The 24,286-nt window shown below is 48.9% G+C and overlaps 2 protein-coding genes and 1 pseudogene across 2 annotated transcripts in view; 2 read left to right on the top strand and 1 right to left on the bottom strand.

Annotated features, from left to right (window-relative positions):
* LOC106607201 (neurogenic locus notch homolog protein 2) overlaps positions 1–12,922 on the top strand; it is a 51,296-nt gene extending 38,374 nt beyond the window's left edge. The window contains exons 12-27 of the mRNA XM_045720475.1: positions 301–687; positions 909–1,137; positions 1,271–1,472; positions 2,112–2,268; positions 2,748–2,932; positions 3,065–3,197; positions 4,937–5,194; positions 5,297–5,409; positions 5,643–6,178; positions 6,281–6,753; positions 6,916–7,141; positions 7,258–7,517; positions 7,752–8,056; positions 8,253–8,400; positions 8,533–8,630; positions 8,771–12,922. Of these exons, the coding sequence (XP_045576431.1) occupies positions 301–687; positions 909–1,137; positions 1,271–1,472; positions 2,112–2,268; positions 2,748–2,932; positions 3,065–3,197; positions 4,937–5,194; positions 5,297–5,409; positions 5,643–6,178; positions 6,281–6,753; positions 6,916–7,141; positions 7,258–7,517; positions 7,752–8,056; positions 8,253–8,400; positions 8,533–8,630; positions 8,771–10,261 (5,201 nt within the window). The 3' untranslated portion in view covers positions 10,262–12,922. The remainder of the gene's footprint in view (positions 1–300; positions 688–908; positions 1,138–1,270; positions 1,473–2,111; positions 2,269–2,747; positions 2,933–3,064; positions 3,198–4,936; positions 5,195–5,296; positions 5,410–5,642; positions 6,179–6,280; positions 6,754–6,915; positions 7,142–7,257; positions 7,518–7,751; positions 8,057–8,252; positions 8,401–8,532; positions 8,631–8,770) is intronic.
* A 404-nt stretch (positions 12,923–13,326) lies between these two features.
* On the top strand, positions 13,327–14,793 carry mfap4 (microfibrillar-associated protein 4). Its single transcript, NM_001141245.1, is given in 5 exon segments — positions 13,327–13,381; positions 13,465–13,668; positions 13,884–13,980; positions 14,125–14,292; positions 14,435–14,793. Coding segments are annotated over 5 exon segments (723 nt in total). The 5' UTR covers positions 13,327–13,375; the 3' UTR covers positions 14,683–14,793.
* A 3-nt stretch (positions 14,794–14,796) lies between these two features.
* LOC106607200 (retinol dehydrogenase 8-like) lies at positions 14,797–23,616 on the bottom strand (annotated as a pseudogene).
* Positions 23,617–24,286: the final 670 nt, after the last annotated feature.

Below are 24,286 nucleotides of genomic sequence, written 5' to 3'. Positions count from 1 at the left end.
GAACATCTACAGACCGTGTAAACTTCTGTACGTTGTTCTCATGCCAGCTGTTCTCATGATTGCTTCACACAACTCAAGAGGCCTTGTTTGGTTTCCAGATCATCCATAAAGGGTCCCATCGAATATACTGGCTCATAACGCCCCCTAGTGTATATCTAAAAGAACTGCAGCAGGTGACAGACAGTTTACTAGTTTACTTAGTAAGGTTTATCCCCATGTTAAATTAACCTACTCAATGACTCTACTCTGTATCGTAATCTAACACATCTCCCTTGTGTCGCTCTGTCCTGCGTTGCCTAGGTAACCTGTGCCAGGTAAACATCAACGAGTGTTCGTCCAGTCCGTGTCTGAACCAGGGCACGTGTGTGGACGGCGTGGCCAGTTTCACCTGTCTGTGTGAGCTGCCCTACAGCGGGCCCACCTGTGCCGACGTGCTCACCCCCTGCTCCCCCAACCCCTGCGCCAACCATGCCCTGTGCACCAACACACCTGACTACCTGGGCTACCAGTGCAACTGCCAGCAAGGATGGCAAGGTCAGCTGTGCAACATTGACGTGAACGAGTGCATCGCCAACCCGTGTAAGAACCGTGGTACCTGCACCAACACGCTGGGAGGGTTCGTGTGCTCCTGCGGCGGCGGCTTCACCGGGCCCAACTGTGAGACGGACATCAACGACTGTGCCCCTAGTGAGTGACCAATGAGAGACTAGCAATATTATATCACTGTACTTCATTATCCACAGGACCACAGGCTCTGCTGCTGCTGTACAATACTGGCCTCCAATTCTGCTTCTACTTCCTCCAACTCCAGTTTATCACATTATCCATAGAACTATAGTACTGTATAGACATATCATCTTCCTCTTCCTTCATCCCTAACCCCTCTCTCTCTCTCTGTCTTCCTGCAGACCCGTGTCTGAGTGGGGGTTCCTGTACGGACGGTGTGAACTCGTTCCGCTGTAGCTGTCTGCCAGGCTTCACGGGGCCTCGCTGTGCCGTGGAGGTGAACGAGTGTCAGAGCGCCCCCTGTAAGAACGGAGGCACCTGCACAGACTACGTCAACAGCTACACCTGCACCTGCAGACCTGGCTTCACTGGCATTAACTGTGAGACCAACATCCCAGACTGCACTGAAAGGTGAGTCTCATAGTCCGCCGTGTTTGTGTGCGTGCACGTGTGCCCTTTGTGACCTTTGAAACAGTGCGTGTTCTGATGTGTGCAGAATGGATCAGCAGTGATGATTTAACTATCGTTTACCCTACACCCACAGCTCGTGCTTCAACGGAGGTACCTGTACAGACAAGATCAACGGCTACTCCTGTACCTGTCGCTCAGGCTTCACAGGCTCCCACTGCCAGTATGAGGTGAATGAGTGTGACTCCCAGCCCTGCCTCAATGGAGGGGTCTGCCAGGACGCTCTGGAGTCCTTCCGCTGTTCCTGCCCCAAGGGATACACAGGCAACCGCTGCCAGGTACACACACAGAGCGTATATTATACTATACTATACTATACTATTATATTCTATACTATTCTGTTCTATACTATACTATTCTATGCTATTTTTTTGCTATACTATACTATACTATTATATTCTATACTATTATATTCTATACTATATTATACTGTTATATTCTAAACTATTATATTCTATACTATTATATTATATACTATTCTATACTATTATTTTCTATACTATACTATTATATTCTATACTATTATATTCTATACTATTATATTCTATACTATTCTATACTATTTTTTGCTATACTATACTATTATATTCTATACTATTATATTCTATACTATATTATACTATTATATTCTAAACTATTATATTCTATACTATTCTATACTATTATATTATATACTATTCTATACGATTCTTTTCTATACTATACTATTATATTCTATACTATTCTATACTATTATATGCTATACTATTCTATTCTATACTATTATATTCTATACTATACTATTATATTCTATACTATACTATACTATATTCTATACTATTCTATACTATTCTATTCTATACTAATCCAGAAAGCATTAACACAAACACTGTTCAGATACTGTGGTGTTAAGCTGGTTCTCTTCCCTGTCTCTCCAGATGCCAGTGGACTGGTGCAGACGCTCGTCTCCCTGTCAGAACGGAGGGCGCTGTCGTCAGAAGGACGCCTCCTTCTCCTGCGAGTGTCTGGGAGGCTGGTCTGGACGCTACTGTGACATCCCTGGGGTTTCCTGTGAGGTTGCCGCGCTCAAGAGAGGTACGGAGGCATGCTCTGTTCTTGTTATTTGTGTGTGAGTGTGTTTACTGTAAGTGTTTAGCGCAGCGGTGTAAAACTCATTTTGCCCCAGGGGGCCGCATTCGGTCTTCAACGAGGTCCAGAGGGTCGCGCACAAAAATCGTTATATTTCCTCCACATCAAAGTTAGCAAAGAATTGTCCTCTATCCATAGTTGTGGGATTTTCCGATGCTTCCTGACTGTCTAGCTTCATTTAGGTGATTATTAGAGAGCTGGAAACAGTCAACAAACTGTATGAATATAGGCCCATTATCATTACTACACTGTTTTGATTTGGTTTTAGTCTTTTTAAAGTATATTGACTTCGTACATATATATTTCGTTTTACTCAAACCACCCACAGGCCGTATGTTTGACACCCCTGGTTTAGTGCATGTATGCAGTATGTGTTTGTATTTATACCGTGGTATAACTGTCCCCGGCCTCTTGTCTGCTCCCAGGCCTCCAGACAGACGAGCTGTGTCATCACGGAGGTCACTGTGTCAACACAGGCAACACCCACTACTGTAAGTGTCCCACAGACTACACAGACAGCTACTGTGAGAGCCAGGTGGACCACTGTGAGGACAAACACTGTCGCAACGGCGCCACCTGCAGGGGCTACGTGGGAGGATACCAGTGTGACGTGAGTCGGATTAATCAAGTCAGAATTCTGTATAAACTGCAGTTTGTCTAATAACTCTGAAGGGAATGTCTTAATGTTGCTGTAATATGGTTCTAGATATGATGTTAATGGTATGTGTCTATGGCCCTACAGTGTATGCCGGGCTACACCGGAGAGAACTGTGAGATGGAGGTCAACGAGTGCCAGTCTCACCCATGTCAGAACGGTGGCACCTGCATTGACCTGGTGGGACACTACATCTGCTCCTGCCCACCTGGCACCTTGGGTATGTCCTCCCCATGTCCTCTTCTGTACTCACAACGTGTCCTCTTCTGTCCTCACCCATGTCCTCTTCTGTACTCACAACGTGTCCTCTTCTGTCCTCACCCATGACCTCTTCTGTACTCACAACGTGTCCTCTTCTGTCCTCACCCATGTCCTCTTCCATACTCACAACGTGTCCTCTTCTGTACTCACCCATGTCCTCTTCTGTACTCACAACGTGTCCTCTTCTGTACTCACAACGTGTCCTCTTCTGTACTCACCCATGTCCTCTTCTGTACTCACCCATGTCCTCTTCCATACTCACAACATGTCCTCTTCTGTACTCACAACGTGTCCTCTTCTGTACTCACCCATGTCCTCTTCTGTACTCACCCATGTCCTCTTCCATACTCACAACATGTCCTCTTCCATACTCACAACATGTCCTCTTCCATACTCACAACATGTCCTCTTCCATACTCACAACATGTCCTCTTCCATACTCACATGTCCTCTTCCATACTCACAACATGTCCTCTTCAATACTCACAACATGTCCTCTTCCATACTCACAACATGTCCTCTTCCATACTCACAACATGTCCTCTTCCATACTCACAACATGTCCTCTTCCATACTCACAACATGTCCTCTTCCATACTCACAACATGTCCTCTTCCATACTCACAACATGTCCTCTTCCATACTCACAACATGTCCTCTTCCATACTCACATGTCCTCTTCCATACTCACAACATGTCCTCTTCCATACTCACAACATGTCCTCTTCCATACTCACAACATGTCCTCTTCCATACTCACAACATGTCCTCTTCCATACTCACAACATGTCCTCTTCCATACTCACAACATGTCCTCTTCAATACTCACAACATGTCCTCTTCCATACTCACAACATGTCCTCTTCCATACTCACAACATGTCCTCTTCCATACTCACAACATGTCCTCTTCCATACTCACAACATGTCCTCTTCCATACTCACAACATGTCCTCTTCCATACTCACAACATGTCCTCTTCCATACTCACAACATGATGAATGCAGAAAATTGCCAATCAAAATAAACTGTCTACCACAACGGCCATGTTATTTTTGGGAAGCCTATCTGAGTTTGGACATGTAAAGTTTGTATGTGAAAGCTACTTCTGAGATGCATACTTTCAGTTTTTCCCAACTCCCTTCACTCACGCGTTATGGAGGCTGGGCTGCTGGTGCTGCCTGGTACATGTACAGATCAAATACACCGCTGGTGCTGCCTGGTACATGTACAGATCAAATATACCACTGGTGCTGCCTGGTACATGTACAGATCAAATACACCGCTGGTGCTGCCTGGTACATGTACAGATCAAATACACCGCTGGTGCTGCCTGGTACATGTTCAGATCAAATACACCGCTGGTGCTGCCTGGTACATGTACAGATCAAATACACCGCTGGTGCTGCCTGGTACATGTTCAGATCAAATATACCACTGGTGCTGCCTGGTACATGTTCAGATCAAATACACCGCTGGAAGTCAGATTAAGCCGTTAACATGTCCTAATAATTAGAAAAGATTGCTCAGAAACCCAGGTGTTTTAATCGCCGTATGCTTACTACCATTATAACCTTACGCTGATTAAGATAAGCAGAGTAAGGTGTTTACATGACTAATGCCATACTCTGTTTGATATTTCATGACTAGTGTCCATGTAAACATACTCAATATTGATAGCTGTCCATCTCTCCTACAGGTGTTCTGTGTGAGATCAACGAGGATGACTGTGCTCTTCCTCTGAGGCTGCGCGGGACTCCTCCTAAGTGTCTGAACAATGGTACCTGTGTGGACAGGGTGGGGGGCTACCGCTGCAACTGTCCCCCTGGCTTCACTGGAGAGAGGTGTGAGGGGGACATCAACGAGTGTCACTCCAACCCCTGCAGCCCCGCCAACAGTCTGGACTGCATCCAGCTCCCCAACGACTACCAGTGTGTCTGCAAGCCCGGCTTCACAGGTAAGGAGGGTGCGCGTGTGTGTATAATCATATTGTTGTGCATGTAAATGTGTGTTTGTATCTGTTTGCGCCACTCTAACGCGTTTGTGTTATCGTGTGCAGGTCGGCGGTGCCAGAGCAGGTTCAGTGTGTGCGAGTCTCAGCCCTGTCAGAACGGAGGGGCCTGTTCTGTCTCCAGCAGCTCAGCCCTTGGATACGCCTGTACCTGTCAGCTGGTAAGTATCAACATGTCACTGTCGCACACCTTTACCCAGTGTCTAGTCCTCCTGTGGAAACAGCTGGTATTTCTACAACCATCTCTATCTCCCTGAACTTCCCTGCTCACATAGCATAACCTAGAACCATATGTCAAAGAGCCCTGGATTTATTACAACGCTAACTTCCTGTAGTGGACCACATCTGTTTGTTACCCACACTGACATTGTATGTGATTGTTCTCCCTCCTCAGGGCTATGCTGGGAACAACTGTGAGAGGAGCATGTCATGTCGGGAGTTGTCTTGCTATAATGGAGGTAGTTGTGCTCTGACCACGCGGGGCGCCCACTGTACCTGCCTGACAGGCTACGCCGGGCCCCAGTGCCAGCACCGTAGTAACGAGGGCTGCTCCTCCCAGTCGTGCCGCAACGGAGGCCTCTGCACCGAGGAGACCAGCTTCCCCTTCTTCCTCTGCCAGTGTGTCCAAGGCTGGGCGGGCAAGCGCTGCGAGCAGGGCAGCACCAGGCTGATAGAGGTCCCTCTGCCGCCCTCCTGCCCCCTGGCCGACTGCCACGGCAAGGCCAACGACGGTGTCTGCGACAAGGAGTGCAACACATTCCCCTGCCGCTGGGACGGGGGCGACTGCTCGCTGGCGGTGAACCCGTGGGCGCGCTGCACCGACCCGCGCTGCTGGCGTGTCTTCAACAACAGCCAGTGTGACGAGTCGTGCAACAACGCCGACTGCCTCTACGACAACTTTGACTGCAAGAACAAGGAGAAAATCTGCAAGTAAGTACTCCACCGCCAGCATTCTGTTCTCTCATTCTTTCACCTTACCCTCTATATGAAACCCTCTAAACTGATCTCTGTAACTCTCTCGGTCTCCACCAGTCCCATCTACGAGGCGTACTGCATCGACCACTACGCTGACGGACGCTGTGACCAGGGCTGTAACTCAGAGGAGTGTGGCTGGGACGGTCTGGACTGTGCAGGGAAGGTTCCAGAGAACCTGGCTGACGGGGTGCTGGTCCTGGTGGTCCTGCTACCCCCGGACGAACTCATGAATACGGCCCCTGCCTTCCTGCAGAAGCTCAGCGCCATCCTGAGAACCACCCTGCGCTTCCGCCTGGACCACAACGGAGAGCCCATGATCCGACCCTACACCCGCCGAGAGGCGCGCCTCAAACGAGAGCTGCAGCCCCACCAGGAGGTCATTGGGTCCATAGTGTACCTGGAGATAGACAACCGTCTGTGTTCCCAGCGGTCTGACTGTTTCCCGTCGGCAGACAGCGCAGCAGACTACCTGGGAGCCCTGTCAGCCGTGGAGATGCTCCGCTTCCCCTACCCCATCAAAGAAGTCCGCAGTGAGTAGAATCCCACTGACACTATACCAGGATACAGCATCTAAACATAACAGGAGATAACGTTACAAACATTTATATATATATATATATATATATATGTCATTTCTCCATCAAATACTGTAACCACAGCTTGTATAGTAAAGTCCTTGTTATATCATGTAGGTGAGAAGATCCAAGACCCTTTGGACATGCCAGAGTGGGGCAAGCTGATGCTGGCGGGCGTGGCAGCCCTGTTCCTATTGGTCATCCTGGTGGTGGGCGTGCTGATTGGCCGCAGGAAGAGAGAACACAGCACCCTGTGGTTCCCCGAGGGCTTCTTCCCCAAGAAGGAACCCAGCAGCAACAAGAACCGCAGGGAACCCTTAGGCCAGGACGCACTGGGCATGAAGTGAGTAGTCACTCTGTTGTCTCCTCAGTACACTTCCAGCACTCCTATGGTGATTCCAAATCAATGTATTTGCTCCACTATGGTATTGTGACTGTGTGTTACCTGTCTCTCTCCAGATACATGCCCAAGACGGTGGAGGAGTCTCTGCTTGGCGACCACAGTGACTCGTGGATCGACACAGACTGCCCCGAGGCCAAGAGACTGAAGGTGGAGGAGCCCAGCATCCTGTCAGAAAGTGAAGACACTGTAGACTGTAGACAGTGGACCCAGCACCACCTAGCGGCTGCAGACATCCGCATGCCCCCCTCCATGGCCCTCACCCCGCCCCAGGGAGAGTTCGACCAGGACTGCATGGACGTCAACGTCCGAGGACCTGGTCAGTATTGAAATGAATCACATGGGAGCGTTGTTGTGTCATGTGCAGTGTTGTATGTGTCTGGACTGGAATCCTTAAGGCTGTAGTTTATCCTTTAAAACCGCTCCTCCTGATTTGTATTCCCAGTGTTTATTGTTAGTTGCTACGTTTGATCTCTTTGACCTGTTCCCGTCCGTTGTGTTTTGATTGACACATTGACTGACCCTTCGCCTCTCGCGTCCTTCTCCCTTCCAGACGGTTTCACCCCTCTGATGCTGGCGTCGTTCTGCGGAGGCGGTCTGGAGCCCGAGCTCCCCGAGGAGGAGGAGTCAGAGGAGTGTTCCGCCAACATCATCTCTGACCTCATCTACCAGGGCGCCACATTGGTCGCCCAGACGGACCGCACCGGAGAGACCGCCCTTCACCTGGCTGCCCGCTACGCCCGCGCTGACGCCGCCAAGCGGCTGTTGGACGCTGGGGCCGACGCCAACGCGCAGGACAACACAGGGCGCACGCCGCTACACGCCGCCGTGGCCGCCGACGCCCAGGGGGTCTTCCAGGTAAACACACACTTTTCAGATGCTTAATGTTTAAGTTATATCTTCATATTTACTCAATGTATTCCTCAGTCTTTCTATACAGTATTACACATGTAGGACTTGACTTTGCTACTTCTTACGGTTGCCCACTTGCTGAGTAGACTGCTGGGTCATCTTCCAGACTGACATGTTATTTCTCCCTGTCTGACCTGGTTAGATTCTGATCCGAACCCGGGCTACAGACCTGGACTCTCGTATGTACGACGGCTCCACCGCCCTGATCCTGGCTGCCCGCCTGGCCGTAGAGGGCATGGTGGAGGAACTCATCACCTGCCACGCAGACATCAACGCTGTCGACGAACTGGGTACGTGATTGGCTAGACTAGTGTGTGAGTGTGTGTGTGTTGAAGAGAGAGTTGATGCAGTTGAATGGTGATGCTGTGTTTCGTGGTAAGAGGCAGGATGAGTAACAACAGGGTGTGTTCCTCCCATCCCAGGTAAATCTGCTCTGCACTGGGCAGCTGCTGTCAACAACGTGGAGGCCACCATGGCCCTGCTGAAGAACGGAGCCAACAAAGACATGCAGGACCTCAAGGTACACACGGCCCTCCACCTATATCTACAACTGTCAGCCACCTACAGTCATACAGCCTTGAATATATAGAGATATTGAGGAGCCAACATGTCTAATTCTCTCTCTCTTTCTCTCTCTCTCTCTCTCTCTCTGTATATTAGGAGGAGACACCTCTCTTCCTGGCGGCGCGTGAGGGTAGTTGTGAGGCGGTCAAGGTCCTCCTGGCCCACTTCGCTAACAGGGAGATAACCGACCATATGGACCGTCTGCCTCGGGACATCGCCCAGGAGAGAATGCACCATGACATCGTTCAGCTGCTGGATGAGTACAACACAGTGAGGAGCCCCCAGGGCCACGGAGGGGCCCCACACCACCTGGCCGGGGGACACACCCTGTCCCCCCTCATGTGCCCCCCCAGCGCCTTCATGCCCGGCCTGAAGAACACCCCCCAGGGGAAGAAGAGTCGCCGCCCCGGGGCAAAGGGTTCAGGTCTGGGAGGGCAGCATGCCCAGAACCTCAAGGATTCAGCTAAGGCCCGCAACAAGAAGCTGACCCTGGACATGCAGAGCGCCCTGCTGGAGAGCTCTGTCACCCTGTCCCCCGTCGACTCCCTGGACTCCCCCCGCGGAGGGGCCAACAACGCCGGCTACATCACCAACCCCTGCTCCCCGGTCGCCATGCCCTCCTCGGGGCTCTTCCACTCCTCCATGTCGGTGCCCAGCACTCCCATGGTGCACAGCAGCATGATGGACGGCTCTGGCCCCTTCGCTGTGTCTCTGGCCCAGCTCAACGACCTGGGAGATGGAGGCATGTCCATGCAGGGCCGCGTGTCCATGGCCAGCCAGGTCAACCAGGGCCCCCACGGCTACGTGCTCAACGCCGGCCAGCTGGGGCTCAACATGGGCCTGGTGAGCCCTGTCAGCGTGCCCTTCGACTGGCACAGCCGCATGCCCTCCTCCTCCCAGTGCGGGGGACAGGTGGTGAACCTGGTCCACAGCAGCCAGGCGGGCATGCACCCTCAGAGCCCCATGCAGCAGCAGCAGAACAGCCTCATGATGCAGCAGCACCAGCAGCACCAGCAGAACCTGTACCGCAGCGCCCAGCAGGCCATGCTGCAGCCCACGCCTGTCATCGCCAGCACGCCCATCTCCCACAGCCCCGTCAAGCTGCCCTCCATCGCAGAGCAGCAGCAGCAGCTTCACAACCACTCCATGGCCAGCCAGCAGAGCCTCCGCATGGGCACCTCCTCCCCACCCACCCCCCAGACGACACAGCCCCCTCCAGCCTTCTTCCAGCAGCAGCAGCAGCCTCCTCAGCCCCAGCCAGCCCCTCAGCCCACCTCTCCACAGGCCTCCCAGGCCCCTCCTCCCCAGGCCAGTGGCAGCACTGCAGGCTTGGAGGACTACCCCACCCCGCCCTCCCAGCACAGCTACTCCGCCCTGGATGCCACTCCCAAGCATTACCTCCGCCTGTCCAGCGAGCATCCCTACCTGACCCCCTCCCCAGAGTCGCCCGAGCCCTGGTCCAGCCCCTCCCCCCACTGTGTGTCTGATTGGTCAGACTCCACCCCCAGCCCGGCGGTGGCCGGTCCTGCCCAAACCCAGATCCCCCATGTCCAGGAGTCCAACGGCAAGATGCAGGTGTTTGCATGAACCCCCAAGGCACCTGGTTAACACCTGGTTAACACCTGGTTAACACCTGGTTAACAGAGACCTGCCTGGGGGAGAGGAGAGAGGAGACGACTGGCTGTAAAGGCCTGTGTGTCTGGAGTTTATGCGTCAGCCTGGATCCAGGTTTTCCATTGGATTTGGATTGACTGTGTTTTATCACGAGGACCGTCTGCTAGTGTTGTTTGCAGAGAAAGAGTAAAGGGAAATGTGTGTTGTCTGGATATAAAAGAACAGACAATTTAATGAAGTAAGACTTATTCTGTCACAGATGGACTTGTTTTTTTATTATTATAAAAAGTATATGAAGAAAACGAAGTCTTTCATTTCAAAGACTTAGGGATGCTCTCCTGAAAAACTAACAAACTTTTAAAAAAGTAGATAAAAGAAAGAAAAAAGCAACAATGTTGAAGGGAATTCCTTTATTTTTATTTATTGTTTTTTTTTGTGTTTCTCAGAACTGCCTTTTCAGGTGTTTTCTCAGCCTCATTCTGTCCTGTCCTCTCACACAGTGTTTCACACTCACCTGTTACATGGAACACGTCCTGGGCTCACCTGAGACCAGTGGTGTTACAAGGAAGACGACTAGTGATTCAGTCACTCTCCACCCAGCCCACCACCACCACCAGTGTCTAACACTCTGTAGGCAGATCGACGTGGGCTTCAGACAGGAAGAGGAAGAGGTCTCGCCTCTCTTGACTGATGTTATTTATTTAGGCCAACAGGTAAAACGATCAGATTGGCTTGGGAACAAATATGTACTCTTTTAAGTTGGCTGTCATTAGTGATATTATGTTCTGATTTGATGAACTAGGAAAAAAAGGAACTGATTACATTCCGTAGAAGTATTATGTGTAAGAATGTAGAATGATGGGCGTCTCTGAAGCACTTGACGGGACAGAGCGTTGGGAGGGGAGGGTGATCGTGAGGTGGGGTTCTGACACTGCAACGAGGCACTCTGCTTATCCACACACAGAGCCCGGAAGGCTCTAAACATTCATTACAGTACGTTCATTGGCCAGTGTTCAGTCAGACAGACAACTCAACAAAAACATTGATGTGTTAAAGTTTCAACTTCCCATTGACTTAAGCCACGTTCTCCCCCGGGCCGTCTGCGTGTCAGTCCCAGGCATGGCTCGAGTCATCCTAGTCATTAGTCTCATTGGTCCTGGTATAAAGGGTTTGCCCCCCCCAGTCTGCCATCACTACTTCAGTCATGCAGCTTGTTTTCACTCATTCTGAACATTCATTCAGATGAAGGCATTATTATGCCAATTCTAAAATCAGCCTTTCACTGCCCTTTAGTTTTGGTTTTAACTCAGTTATGTGTGTTTTTTTATATACTGTATATGTGTTGACACCATGGTTACCTTTTGGAACATCTCCTCGGTGTACTAAGCTATGTTTATCAGCTGCTATTCTTTTACCACTAACCTGCAAACATTCCTGCATGTTGCCTGGCAGTGTGATAGCATGTTTTTGACTGCTTCTATTCTATTCTTTGACCCCTGGTCCTGTTTTTGTGTAGCCTGAGTCCCACATCTGCTTGTGCTCTCTTGCCGACTCCATTGCTGCCATTGTTATTCGTGCAAGAACGCACACATAGATCTGGGACTCAGGCTAGCTGTCGTGTTGGCCAATAGAAGCACATTCTCTTGCGGTTCCATTGGTAATTGAGGTGTTGGTATGTTCTCCTGCGGTTCAGTTACGGATCAGTCTGTGGACTGATTCCAACTCTGGTGCGCTCCAGTCGTGGTCAGTCAGTCAGTCGTCAGTCAGTCGGTCAGTGTGAGGGCGTGGCTGGTGGGTTGGGACTGTTAGTGCTCTGTCTCTCCTCAGGGAGGTGCTGTTCTACAGCATGGAGAGGAGCGTTCCCCTGCGTCGTTCCTCTGCGTCGTTAGCAGCTTGCACCCCACTAGCCACAGAGAGGACATTTACATAGGACTTGTTAGAAGACGTGGAAGGAGAGAACACTACTATGTAGTGCTGCACCCCCCTACTGTAGCCCTTTACTATGGAGGTCACTCCCCAGAGATCCAACTAGCCCTCACAACCAGACCACTGCTGCTCCCTGGATAGGATACTTACTACTGGGAGAGCCAATCAGATCCTCCCCTGTTCGATTTCATTACTGGTCCAAGCCTGTTCACTATAACCAGCTACTACAGTACAGTCAGACCTGGGAGGTTTCTGGGTTGGACTGATACTAGGTTCAGATTCCAGTTCAGGGTTCATTTAGTGAAGTGTTTATTTGTTGTCCTTTGATTTCCTTTCCTGGCGACACTACTATGCTCTGTCTGTACATTTCAGATATCCCAACTTCTGTCTGTAAATAATGTTTGTCCTGGGTAGATTTACTTGTTTAAGATGCATCTTATGTTTCTAAAAATGATTATGTACTAAAAAGGACAAAAAGAAAATGTACTTCCTTTTAGGATTATTGTGAAAATTGAGGATGTGACTGATATTTTATTGGTCTTGTATTATTAGAAGTCATAGATATTTTCTATCATTATTATTAATTCCTATACTTGTTTAAAAGTAGTTTAAAAATCATTGTACATAAAAAACCGTTCCACAATGTTTCTTTCTACAGACAAAAGTTGTAAAGTAAGTCACTTCTAATAAAAACTGTAGGGAACTACATTTCTGTGTATCTTATTTTCACACATTTATATTTGACTTATAATAATGTACTACTTATTAAGTATTGCATGTGAATAGAGCAAATCGTTTCAAATGTAGAATATGGTGTTGATTGCCGTTTTAGTGGATGGTTAAAAGGCATCGCTATGGCCTTCCTGAGTTTCCCTGGATTTAGAAAAGCCTTAGCATTTCTGGGTCAGTGGTATTGACAGTGCTTCTTGAGTACGTTGTTACGGCGCTGAGAGTTGTGAGTTCGTGCCCATGTCGGGTGGAATTTCCACTCTGTCGTAATTGCAGTGGATTTCCACTCTGTCACAATTGCACAAAAGTAAACCAGCCTACAAGGAGGGACAGGCATGTTCTTTAAATGGTATAAAACTGAACTTCCAAAGACCTTGCTATTCACCAGTTTCCTCCAGTTCAACGTTACTCTCAGAGCGAGGAAGGATCATAATGAAGGTGAGATTGGTTACCTTGAATAGGGGGTGGGGGATTACTATTCTATAATAATGTCTTTAAGTTAAAGTTGACATTTATTGCAGGCTTTGGATGTGCTCATTCTACTACTCCCAGTGGCAGTCAATACTCTACCATATGATATCACGCCAGTGGATTGTGCTGATGTCTATAGAAGGGGCTTTGGACACAGTGGAGTGTACACCATCTACCCTGCAGGAACAACCTCCCCCATCCAGGTCTACTGTGACATGGGCTGTGAGGACCAACCTGAGGGGGGGAAATGGACAGTGTGTACAGTGACTAGACCTTGTGTTTATAGTCTTTTGAGATTCATCAAAGTTTGTTTCACGATCACTACCTCAGGGCTCAATCCATGTTGTTGTTTGCGCAATTAACATTTGAAGTAGAGAATGTTATCAACCCGGAGAGATGGATAAAAATTCCCCTTGTGTGGAACATGTCATATTTCTGTGGAAAATCTCAAAATGCCCCTCTATTCCAGGTGATCCAGAAGAGAAAGGATGGGACAGTGAACTTTTACCGTGGATGGGACCAATACAGGAGTGGGTTTGGGCAGGCATCTGGAGAGTACTGGTTAGGTAAGAGCACGACGCACTGGACACATTTGAAATGTCTATGCTGAGATACAAAAATATATGAAATGTATGTTAATGTGTATTATTACTATCTTTAGTACTCACCTCTTGTTATGTTCTCCACCAACACCTTGTGCTCTCCCTCAGGTCTAGAAAACATCCATCTCCTCACTCAGAGGAAGAAGTATGAGTTGAGAGTGGACCTGGAGGACTTTGAAGGGGCTAAAGTCCACGTCCAGTACTCCTCGTTCTCTGTCGACTCTGAGCATGAAGGATACAAGCTGCATTTAAGTGGCTTCAAAGATGGAGGTGCCGGTGAGTCTAAAGAACACTTCAATTTCTCCTCCTTTCCCGTGAAATAACAGTATTACAAATCTGAAAGGACTACTTGGTCGATACAGTATGAAGAAAGTTATACTGTAAATGGAAATGTGGAACAATCCCTTCTGCATTTCAGGAAAATCTATGGATGAACACAATGGGCTGAAGTTCTCCACCTTCGACAAAGACCAGGACACTCACGTTACAAACTGTGCTAAATCCTATCTAGGAGGATGGTGGTATGGAGAATGCCACAGTGTCAATCCCAACGGGGTATATCTGTGGGGCGACTCAATCTATGGCATTGGTATCAACTGGGTGTATTGGAAAGGTTATAAATACTCTTTAAAAGCCATTGAAATGAAGATAAGGCCTGTGGAATAAGTTCAGAACCAAGCATACTCATACTTTGCACTCAAATATTACCTTCCAAATTATGAAAATATTTGGAAAGCCACTGAAGTTTAAACATTTTAAAGCTAATAAATTGAAGGGAAAAAAGTTTTGCCTGGTTTTATTGAAGTGTTGCCAGTCTTACCATAAACCTTCATTACACTGTTAAAATACAGTAGTAACGCACCAATATCCTCTAAAAGCTGAAGGAACAGAAGGAGTCCAGATTGGTCTGAGACACACTTTTGTTTTTTGCTCTAAACCTTATAAAAACTGTCACATATTGAGACCTGCATGCAATAAATCAATTGTGTTGGTAAGAAAAATAATATAAGTACTTTCTTACAAAACAATTTAAATCACAACAATAAAACAAAGAGCTCTTTCACAACAACTGCTCTTCCCCGTCATAAAACTATTCATAATCACAATGACATTTTTGTCCGTATGGCTAGGTTACTGGGTTTGATTAGAGGCCCACAAACATCAACCCTTAACTTGTCTCATCTTTGTTGAGCACAGTCATTGATAGTTTAAGGAGTGGTTATGAATGTTCATAAGGAAGGGTTCTGGTCTGCGGCGTGGGCCTTTTACTAACGATCTATCAGGAAGGCCTCAACAGTACTCTTTTGTTGTTTCTATACACAAACATGACTAGCAGAGAAGAGAAGGAGGCTTGCGCACTGCAGAGTGGCTCACGCCTTCTGCTCTCTCTATCCTCCTATCTCTCCTCACTAGGATATTAACTCGGTCTCTCCAACCTTCTGCTCTCTCTATCCTCCTATCTCTCCTCACTAGGATATTAACTCTGTCTCTCCAACCTTCTGCTCTCTCTATCCTCCTATCTCTCCTCACTAGGATATTAACTCGGTCTCTCCAACCTTCTGCTCTCTCTATCCTCCTATCTCTCCTCACTAGGATATTAACTCTGTCTCTCCAACCTTCTGCTTTCTCTATCCTCCTATCTCTACTCACTAGGATATTAACTCTGTCTCTTCAACCTTCTGCTCTCTCTATCCTCCTATCTCTACTCACTAGGATATTAACTCTGTCTCTTCAACCTTCTGCTCTCTCTATCCTCCTATCTCTCCTCACTAGGATATTAACTCTGTCTCTCCAACCTTCTGCTCTCTCTATCCTCCTATCTCTACTCACTAGGATATTAACTCTGTCTCTCCAACCTTCTGCTCTCTCTATCCTCCTATCTCTCCTCACTAGGATATTAACTCTGTCTCTTCAACCTTCTGCTCTCTCTATCCTCCTATCTCTCCTCACTAGGATATTAACTCTGTCTCTCCAACCTTCTGCTCTCTCTATCCTCCTGTCTCTCCTCACTAGGATATTAACTCTGTCTCTCCAACCTTCTGCTCTCTCTATCCTCCTATCTCTACTCACTAGGATATTAACTCTGTCTCTTCAACCTTCTGCTCTCTCTATCCTCCTATCTCTCCTCACTAGGATATTAACTCTGTCTCTCCAACCTTCTGCTCTCTCTATCCTCCTGTCTCTCCTCACCAGGATATTAACTCTGTCTCTCCAACCTTCTGCTCAATTGGAGCTCTTCCCCATCCTCTTTTGCAACATGCGCAGCAGCCCCAGACTGGCAGTGAATAGACTGTCATGCTTGAATAGCAGCTTATAAAAGGTGTCCAGGGGTAGACGACCGGTAGGGTCTGCGTGCTTCAGGGCAGTCATGGGCATGTACACCCGGTTGGTCTGGTGGCGAAACGGAGGCTCCTTCGCTGTGATCAGTTGAAGTGTTTGCTGCAAGAGAGTAGAGTAGAGCGATTAGTATATTCTGTTCAACATTTAGCCACCAAAGGATGAGATGTTGAAACTGCATACCAAATAATACTAGGATAGTAGTCACAAAATATAAGATAGTGACATAACAGAGTGTTACCTCTGCTATTTCCTCGGGTGTCTGTGCGAGAGAGTTGAACACCTTCCTAGAGCAGGGCAGGTAGATCTCACGGAAGATCCTAGCAGTCTCCTCGTCTGCCCCCGCGAGGTCCATCTTCTCAGCGTCGTCGTACACCTTCCTCTCAAACTCTGTCCCCACCGGACCTTCCTCAGAGTGGAAGGACAGATGGACAGAGCAGGGAGAGGGACAGATGGACAGAGCAGGGAGAAGGACAGAGCAGGGAGAGGGACAGATGAACAGAGCAGGGAGAAACCCGGCAGGGAGAAGGACAGATGGACAGAGCAGGGAGAAGGACAGATGGACAGAGCAGGGAGAAGGACAGAGCAGGGAGAAAGACAGATGGACTGAGCAGGGAGAAGGACAGAGCAGGGAGAGGGACAGATGGACAGAGCAGGGAGAAGGACAGCAGGGAGAAGGACAGATGGACAGAGCAGGGAGAAGGACAGATGGACAGAGCAGGGAGAAGGACAGAGCAGGGAGAAACCCGGCAGGGAGAAGGACAGATGGACAGAGCAGGGAGAAGGACAGATGGACAGAGCAGGGAGAAGGACAGAGCAGGGAGAAAGACAGATGGACTGAGCAGGGAGAAGGACAGAGCAAGGAGAGGGACAGATGGACAGAGCAGGGAGAAGGACAGCAGGGAGAAGGACAGATGGACAGAGCAGGGAGAAGGACAGATGGACAGAGCAGGGAGAAGGACAGAGCAGGGAGAAACCCGGCAGGGAGAAGGACAGATGGACAGAGCAGGGAGAAGGACAGATGGACAGAGCAGGGAGAAGGACAGAGCAGGGAGAAAGACAGATGGACTGAGCAGGGAGAAGGACAGAGCAAGGAGAGGGACAGATGGACAGAGCAGGGAGAAGGACAGCAGGGAGAAGGACAGATGGACAGAGCAGGGAGAAGGACAGAGCAGGGAGAGGGACAGATGGACAGAGCAGGGAGAAGGACAGCAGGGAGAAGGACAGATGGACAGAGCAGGGAGAAGGACAGAGCAGGGAGAAGGACAGATGGACTGAGCAGGGAGAAGGACAGAGCAGGGAGAAGGACAGCAGGGAGAAGGACAGATGAACAGAGCAGAGAGAAGGACAGAGCAGGGAGAAGGACAGATAGACAGAGCAGGGAGAAGGACAGATGGACAGAGCAGGGAGAAGGACAGAGCAGGGAGAAGGACAGATGGACAGAGCAGGGAGAAGGACAGAGCAGGGAGAAGGACAGATGGACAGAGCAGGGAGAAGGACAGAGCAGGGAGAAGGACAGATGGACAGAGCAGGGAGAAGGACAGAGCAGGGAGAAGGACAGATGGACAGAGCAGGGAGAAGGACAGAGCAGGGAGAGGGACAGATAAACAGAGCAGGGAGAAGGACAGCAGGGAGAGGGACAGATGGACAGAGCATGGAGAAGGACAGAGCAGGGAGAGGGACAGATGGACAGAGCAGGGAGAAGGACAGAGCAGGGAGAGGGACAGATGGACAGAGCAGGGAGAAGGACAGAGCAGGGAGAGGGACAGATGGACAGAGCAGGGAGAAGGACAGAGCAGGGAGAGGGACAGATGGACAGAGCAGGGAGAAGGACAGAGCAGGGAGAGGGACAGATGGACAGAGCAGGGAGAAGGACAGATGGACAGAGCAGGGAGAAGGACAGAGCAGGGAGAGGGACAGATGGACAGAGCAGGGAGAAGGACAGAGCAGGGAGAGGGACAGATGGACAAAGCAGGGAGAGATAAAGGACCACTGTTTAACTGAGGGAATCCTCCTGCTTGCAAGGGCATGTACAATCCGCTATTCCCTATCTCAGGCTAATCATCTACATGAAAACATTACCTGCGGGTTCACTGTCGTGGCATTAGGGCAAAGTCTTATTACTGCCGAGTGTTGGTTTAGCTACTGCTGCATGACTCATGTGAAGGGATGTGGATGGATCTCCTTTAATGTAGACTCACTTCACACTGAACTTCATGGCTTGTACTGCTAGACTCTCACAGAACCCCTCCACAGCAAACTTTGAAGCAGAGTAGACATCATTGAAGAGTAGCCTTATCAATACAAATACAATCCATTCATTTGTTTTAATGTACGATTCTACAGGGATAAGTTTAGGAAGTAAACATCTTATTTACTTCTGAAGCTGCATTTATGTACTGACTACTCACCCTGAATGCCCATGATGCTGCTCATCACCACAATATGTCCGCTTCGACGTCGCTTCATATCTGGCAGGACCTCCTTCACCAGCAGCACCAAGCCAAAGAAGTTGGTGTCGAAGAGCCCCTGCCCGTCAGACACACTATGGCACTCCAACGGCCCAATCATGTCTACACCTGCGTTACTCACTGAGGGTGACAGATAACGCCATGTCACACCCTGTTCCCTCATTATGGATGACAACGTGTTATCACTCATGGTGTACTGTGTACACTACAAGTCAGTTTATATTGGAGTGTGGTTCAAGTTTTTATCATGCCGCGTGCACTAGTACAGTGAAATGCCAAAAATGCAGTAAATGCCAACAATGCGGTAATCAATATCAGAAGTACTATAACATTAAAAGAAAAAGTCAAGTAGAACAAAAATGCACAAAAAAATAGAAATAAGAAGAACACAAGAAAGTAAGTAGGCTGTATACAGGGTCAGTTCCAGGGTCAGTAGGCTATATACAGGGTCAGTTCCAGGGTCAGTAGGCTGTATACAGGGTCAGTTCCAGGGTCAGTAGGCTATATACAGGGTCAGTTCCAGGGTCAGTAGGCTGTATACAGGGTCAGTTCCAGGGTCAGTAGACTGTATACAGGGTCAGTTCCAGGGTCAGTAGGCTGTATACAGGGTCAGTTCCAGGGTCAGTAGGCTGTATACAGGGTCAGTTCCAGGGTCAGTAGGCTGTATACAGGGTCAGTTCCAGGGTCAGTAGGCTGTATACAGGGTCAGTTCCAGGGTCAGTAGGCTGTATACAGGGTCAGTTCCAGGGTCAGTAGGCTGTATACAGGGTCAGTTCCAGGGTCAGTAGGCTGTATACAGGGTCAGTTCCAGGGTCAGTAGGCTGTATACAGGGTCAGTTCCAGGATCAGTAGGCTGTATACAGGGTCAGTTCCAGGGTCAGTAGGCTGTATACAGGGTCAGTTCCAGGGTCAGTAGGCTGTATACAGGGTCAGTTCCAGGGTCAGTAGGCTGTATACAGGGTCAGTTCCAGGGTCAGTAGGCTGTATACAGGGTCAGTTCCAGGGTCAGTAGGCTATATACAGGGTCAGTTCCAGGGTCAGTAGGCTGTATACACGGTCAGTTCCAGGGTCAGTAGGCTGTATACAGGGTAAGTTCCAGGGTCAGTAGGCTGTATACAGGGTCAGTTCCAGGGTCAGTAGGCTGTATACAGGGTCAGTTCCAGGATCAGTAGGCTGTATACAGGGTCAGTTCCAGGGTCAGTAGGCTGTATACAGGGTCAGTTCCAGGGTCAGTAGGCTGTATACACGGTCAGTTCCAGGGTCAGTAGGCTGTATACACGGTCAGTTCCAGGGTCAGTAGGCTGTATACACGGTCAGTTCCAGGGTCAGTAGGCTGTATACAGGGTCAGTTCCAGGGTCAGTAGACTGTATACAGGGTCAGTTCCAGGGTCAGTAGGCTGTATACAGGGTCAGTTCCAGGGTCAGTAGGCTATATACAGGGTCAGTTCCAGGGTCAGTAGGCTGTATACAGGGTCAGTTCCAGGGTCAGTAGGCTGTATACAGGGTCAGTTCCAGGGTCAGTAGGCTGTATACAGGGTCAGTTCCAGGGTCAGTAGGCTGTATACAGGGTCAGTTCCAGGGTCAGTAGGCTGTATACAGGGTCAGTTCCAGGGTCAGTAGGCTGTATACACGGTCAGTTCCAGGGTCAGTAGGCTGTATACAGGGTCAGTTCCAGGGTCAGTAGGCTGTATACACGGTCAGTTCCAGGGTCAGTAGGCTGTATACACGGTCAGTTCCAGGGTCAGTAGGCTGTATACAGGGTCAGTTCCAGGGTCAGTAGGCTGTATACAGGGTCAGTTCCAGGGTCAGTAGGCTATATACAGGGTCAGTTCCAGGGTCAGTAGGCTATATACAGGGTCAGTTCCAGGGTCAGTAGGCTGTATACAGGGTCAGTTCCAGGGTCAGTAGGCTGTATACAGGGTCAGTTCCAGGGTCAGTAGGCTGTATACAGGGTCAGTTCCAGGGTCAGTAGGCTGTATACAGGGTCAGTTCCAGGGTCAGTAGGTTGTATACAGGGTCAGTTCCAGGGTCAGTATGCTGTATACAGGGTCAGTTCCAGGGTCAGTAGGCTATATACAGGGTCAGTTCCAGGGTCAGTAGGCTGTATACAGGGTCAGTTCCAGGGTCAGTAGGCTGTATACAGGGTCAGTTCCAGGGTCAGTAGGCTGTATACAGGGTCAGTTCCAGGGTCAGTAGGCTGTATACAGGGTCAGTTCCAGGGTCAGTAGGTTGTATACAGGGTAAGTTCCAGGGTCAGTAGGCTGTATACAGGGTCAGTTCCAGGGTCAGTAGGCTGTATACAGGGTCAGTTCCAGGGTCAGTAGGCTGTATACAGGGTCAGTTCCAGGGTCAGTAGGCTGTATACACGGTCAGTTCCAGGGTCAGTAGGCTGTATACAGGGTCAGTTCCAGGGTCAGTAGGCTGTATACAGGGTCAGTTCCAGGGTCAGTAGGCTATATACAGGGTCAGTTCCAGGGTCAGTAGGCTATATACAGGCTCAGTTCCAGGGTCAGTAGGCTATATACAGGGTCAGTTCCAGGGTCAGTAGGCTGTATACAGGGTCAGTTCCAGGGTCAGTAGGCTGTATACAGGGTCAGTTCCAGGGTCAGTAGGCTGTATACAGGGTCAGTTCCAGGGTCAGTATGCTGTATACAGGGTCAGTTCCAGGGTCAGTAGGCTATATACAGGGTCAGTTCCAGGGTCAGTAGGCTGTATACAGGGTCAGTTCCAGGGTCAGTAGGCTGTATACAGGGTCAGTTCCAGGGTCAGTAGGTTGTATACAGGGTAAGTTCCAGGGTCAGTAGGCTATATACAGGATAAGTTCCAGGGTCAGTAGGCTGTATACAGGGTCAGTTCCAGGGTCAGTAGACTGTATACAGGGTAAGTTCCAGGGTCAGTAGGCTGTATACAGGGTCAGTTCCAGGGTCAGTAGGCTGTATACAGGGTAAGTTCCAGGGTCAGTAGGCTGTATACAGGGTCAGTTCCAGGGTCAGTAGGCTGTATACAGGGTCAGTTCCAGGGTCAGTAGGCTGTATACAGGGTCAGTTCCAGGGTCAGTAGGCTGTATACAGGGTCAGTTCCAGGGTCAGTAGGCTGTATACAGGGTCAGTTCCAGGGTCAGTAGGCTGTATACAGGGTCAGTTCCAGGGTCAGTAGGCTGTATACAGGGTCAGTTCCAGGGTCAGTAGCCTGTATACAGGGTCAGTTCCAGGGTCAGTAGGCTGGAAACAGGGTCAGTTCCAGGGTCAGTAGGCTGTATACAGGGTCAGTTCCAGGGTCAGTAGGCTGTATACAGGGTCAGTTCCAGGGTCAGTAGGCTGTATACAGGGTCAGTTCCAGGGTCAGTAGGCTGTATACAGGGTCAGTTCCAGGGTCAGTAGGCTGTATACAGGGTCAGTTCCTGGCTCAGTGCCAAAACCATATTTACAAAGTGCAGGGATATTGGAGTGGTAGGGTTAGATATGTATAGGGGTAAGGTGACTAGAGGTAAGGTATCAGGACATTTGATAAACAGAGTAGCAGCAGCGTATATGATTATTGCATGTGAGTGTGTGTGCGTGTAGAGTCAGTATGAATGTGTGTGTGTTATGTGCATGTAGAGTCAGTATGAATGTGTGTGTTATGTGCGTGTAGAGTCAGTATGAATGTGTGTGTGTTATGTGCGTGTAGAGTCAGTATGAATGTGTGTGTGTTTATGTGCGTGTAGAGTCAGTATGAATGTGTGTTATGTGCGTGCGAGCGCACATGAGCGGAAGCCTAATATTGACCGAGTACATCCACCCGTTGGTCTTGCAGGCTGTCCACACACTCTCTGATGGAGTCTTCACAGCAGGCATCCAGCTGTCTGATCTCCAGGGATCTGTTCAGGGTGTCCCCAGCCACTCTCTCCAGGCGTTCCCGCTTCTCTAGGTCCCTCATGGTGGCAACCACTGCCTCACACAGACACACTGCAACTTAACAACCCTTGCATTGCATCTCAACTGATGGGGTTGAGCGTGTCAAACTGTCAATTTCATTTATGAAAACCACAATGTTTTACAATTAAGGGTTCAGTGCCTCTCTGACCTTTGAATCCCTTCTCCTTGGCCAGTCGTACAGCCACAGCCATCCCGATCCCAGAGGAACAGCCTGTCACCAGCACCCTCCTGGTCCCCATCGATACCTCACAGCAGCTACAGTTGCTCCTGATTGAAACTGTGTTCTCTGCAACTCTCCCAGAGTCCTTTGCAGTTGGAATGCATGGACCTTAGTGACCAGTCAACCTTGCGGTCACGGCCAGTGTGTGAAGCAGGTGCCTTGATCAAAGATCAGAAGGCTAATCCTATGTGTCTATCCTGGGAACGCATTGGCTCCATAGACGGTTTGGCTATTTAGCAACAAAACCGAAACGTGCGCAACTATGGGGCAAAACTGACGTGGTTGGCTTTTGTTGACAACATGTAAACTATATTTCGTTTACAATATTTGTTGAAAACATAAATCAATTTGCAGTTGTCTCTCAAATACATCGTTACAGTTGGTGGTTAGCTAGCTAGCGAATTTTAGCCCTATTAGCATTGACATGAAATCAATCAAAACACCTCAAAACAAGAGATGGTATAAAGAACAAGATGAAAAGAGCCACTTCCGATTCCCCACATGGCAGTTTCTTGTCAGTTTTGCTAGCAATCTGGCCATCCAGAATCACAACAACACGCAACATGGAAGCGCGCACATCGTTTTCGTGACGTTGTCAGCTAACCCATCTATGCTGTACAGCCTTACCGAAGTGGGGTCGCTGCATGCCCCACTTCATTCAAATGTCAGTAGCCTGCTGATTACTTAATTTCACTCTAAAGGGTCAAGTTCATTATATGGATGGCTGTGTGGATTTCAGTAACAAAGCCTCCCCTCAGGCCCCTAAATTAATTTCAATCACTTAAGTATTTTTGCTGGGCTTTACAAATGCAAATTATTTAATGACAACGGTCTGCAACTCTTTACAAATCTAAATACATTTCTAATATAAATATTTAACTACATAGCATACACACATGCTACCCATGATGAAACATTACATCATATTATAAACTGGGTGGTTCGAGCCCTGAACGCTGATTGGCTGACAGCCGTGGTATATAAGACATATACCATGGGTATGACAAAACATTTGTTTTTACCTCTCTAATTATGTTCGTAACCAGATTGTAATAACAATAAGGCACCTCGGGGGTTGTGGTATATTGCCAATTTATCACTGCTAATGGACGTGTCCAGGCACTCCGTGTTGCGTCGCAAGTAATAAGAACAGCCATATACCACACCCCCTCTAGCCTTATTGCTTAATTATAATGTAATAGTGAAAGTTATGCAAGTTCTGGTCAGCCTAAAAGGCTGCAACACAAAGTTGAAGAAGTTGCCAGCTGCGTTGCTTACAATGACTAAAAAAAAAGGTTGCTTGGTGCTGCTATCTGAAGTGCCCC

The sequence above is a fragment of the Salmo salar genome, chromosome ssa06 (assembly GCF_905237065.1).
Source record: "Salmo salar chromosome ssa06, Ssal_v3.1, whole genome shotgun sequence".
In the NCBI taxonomy this organism is placed as follows: Eukaryota; Metazoa; Chordata; class Actinopteri; order Salmoniformes; family Salmonidae; genus Salmo; species Salmo salar.
Note: the sequence above shows the minus strand (reverse complement) of the source record. Positions and strands in the feature narration are given on the sequence as shown.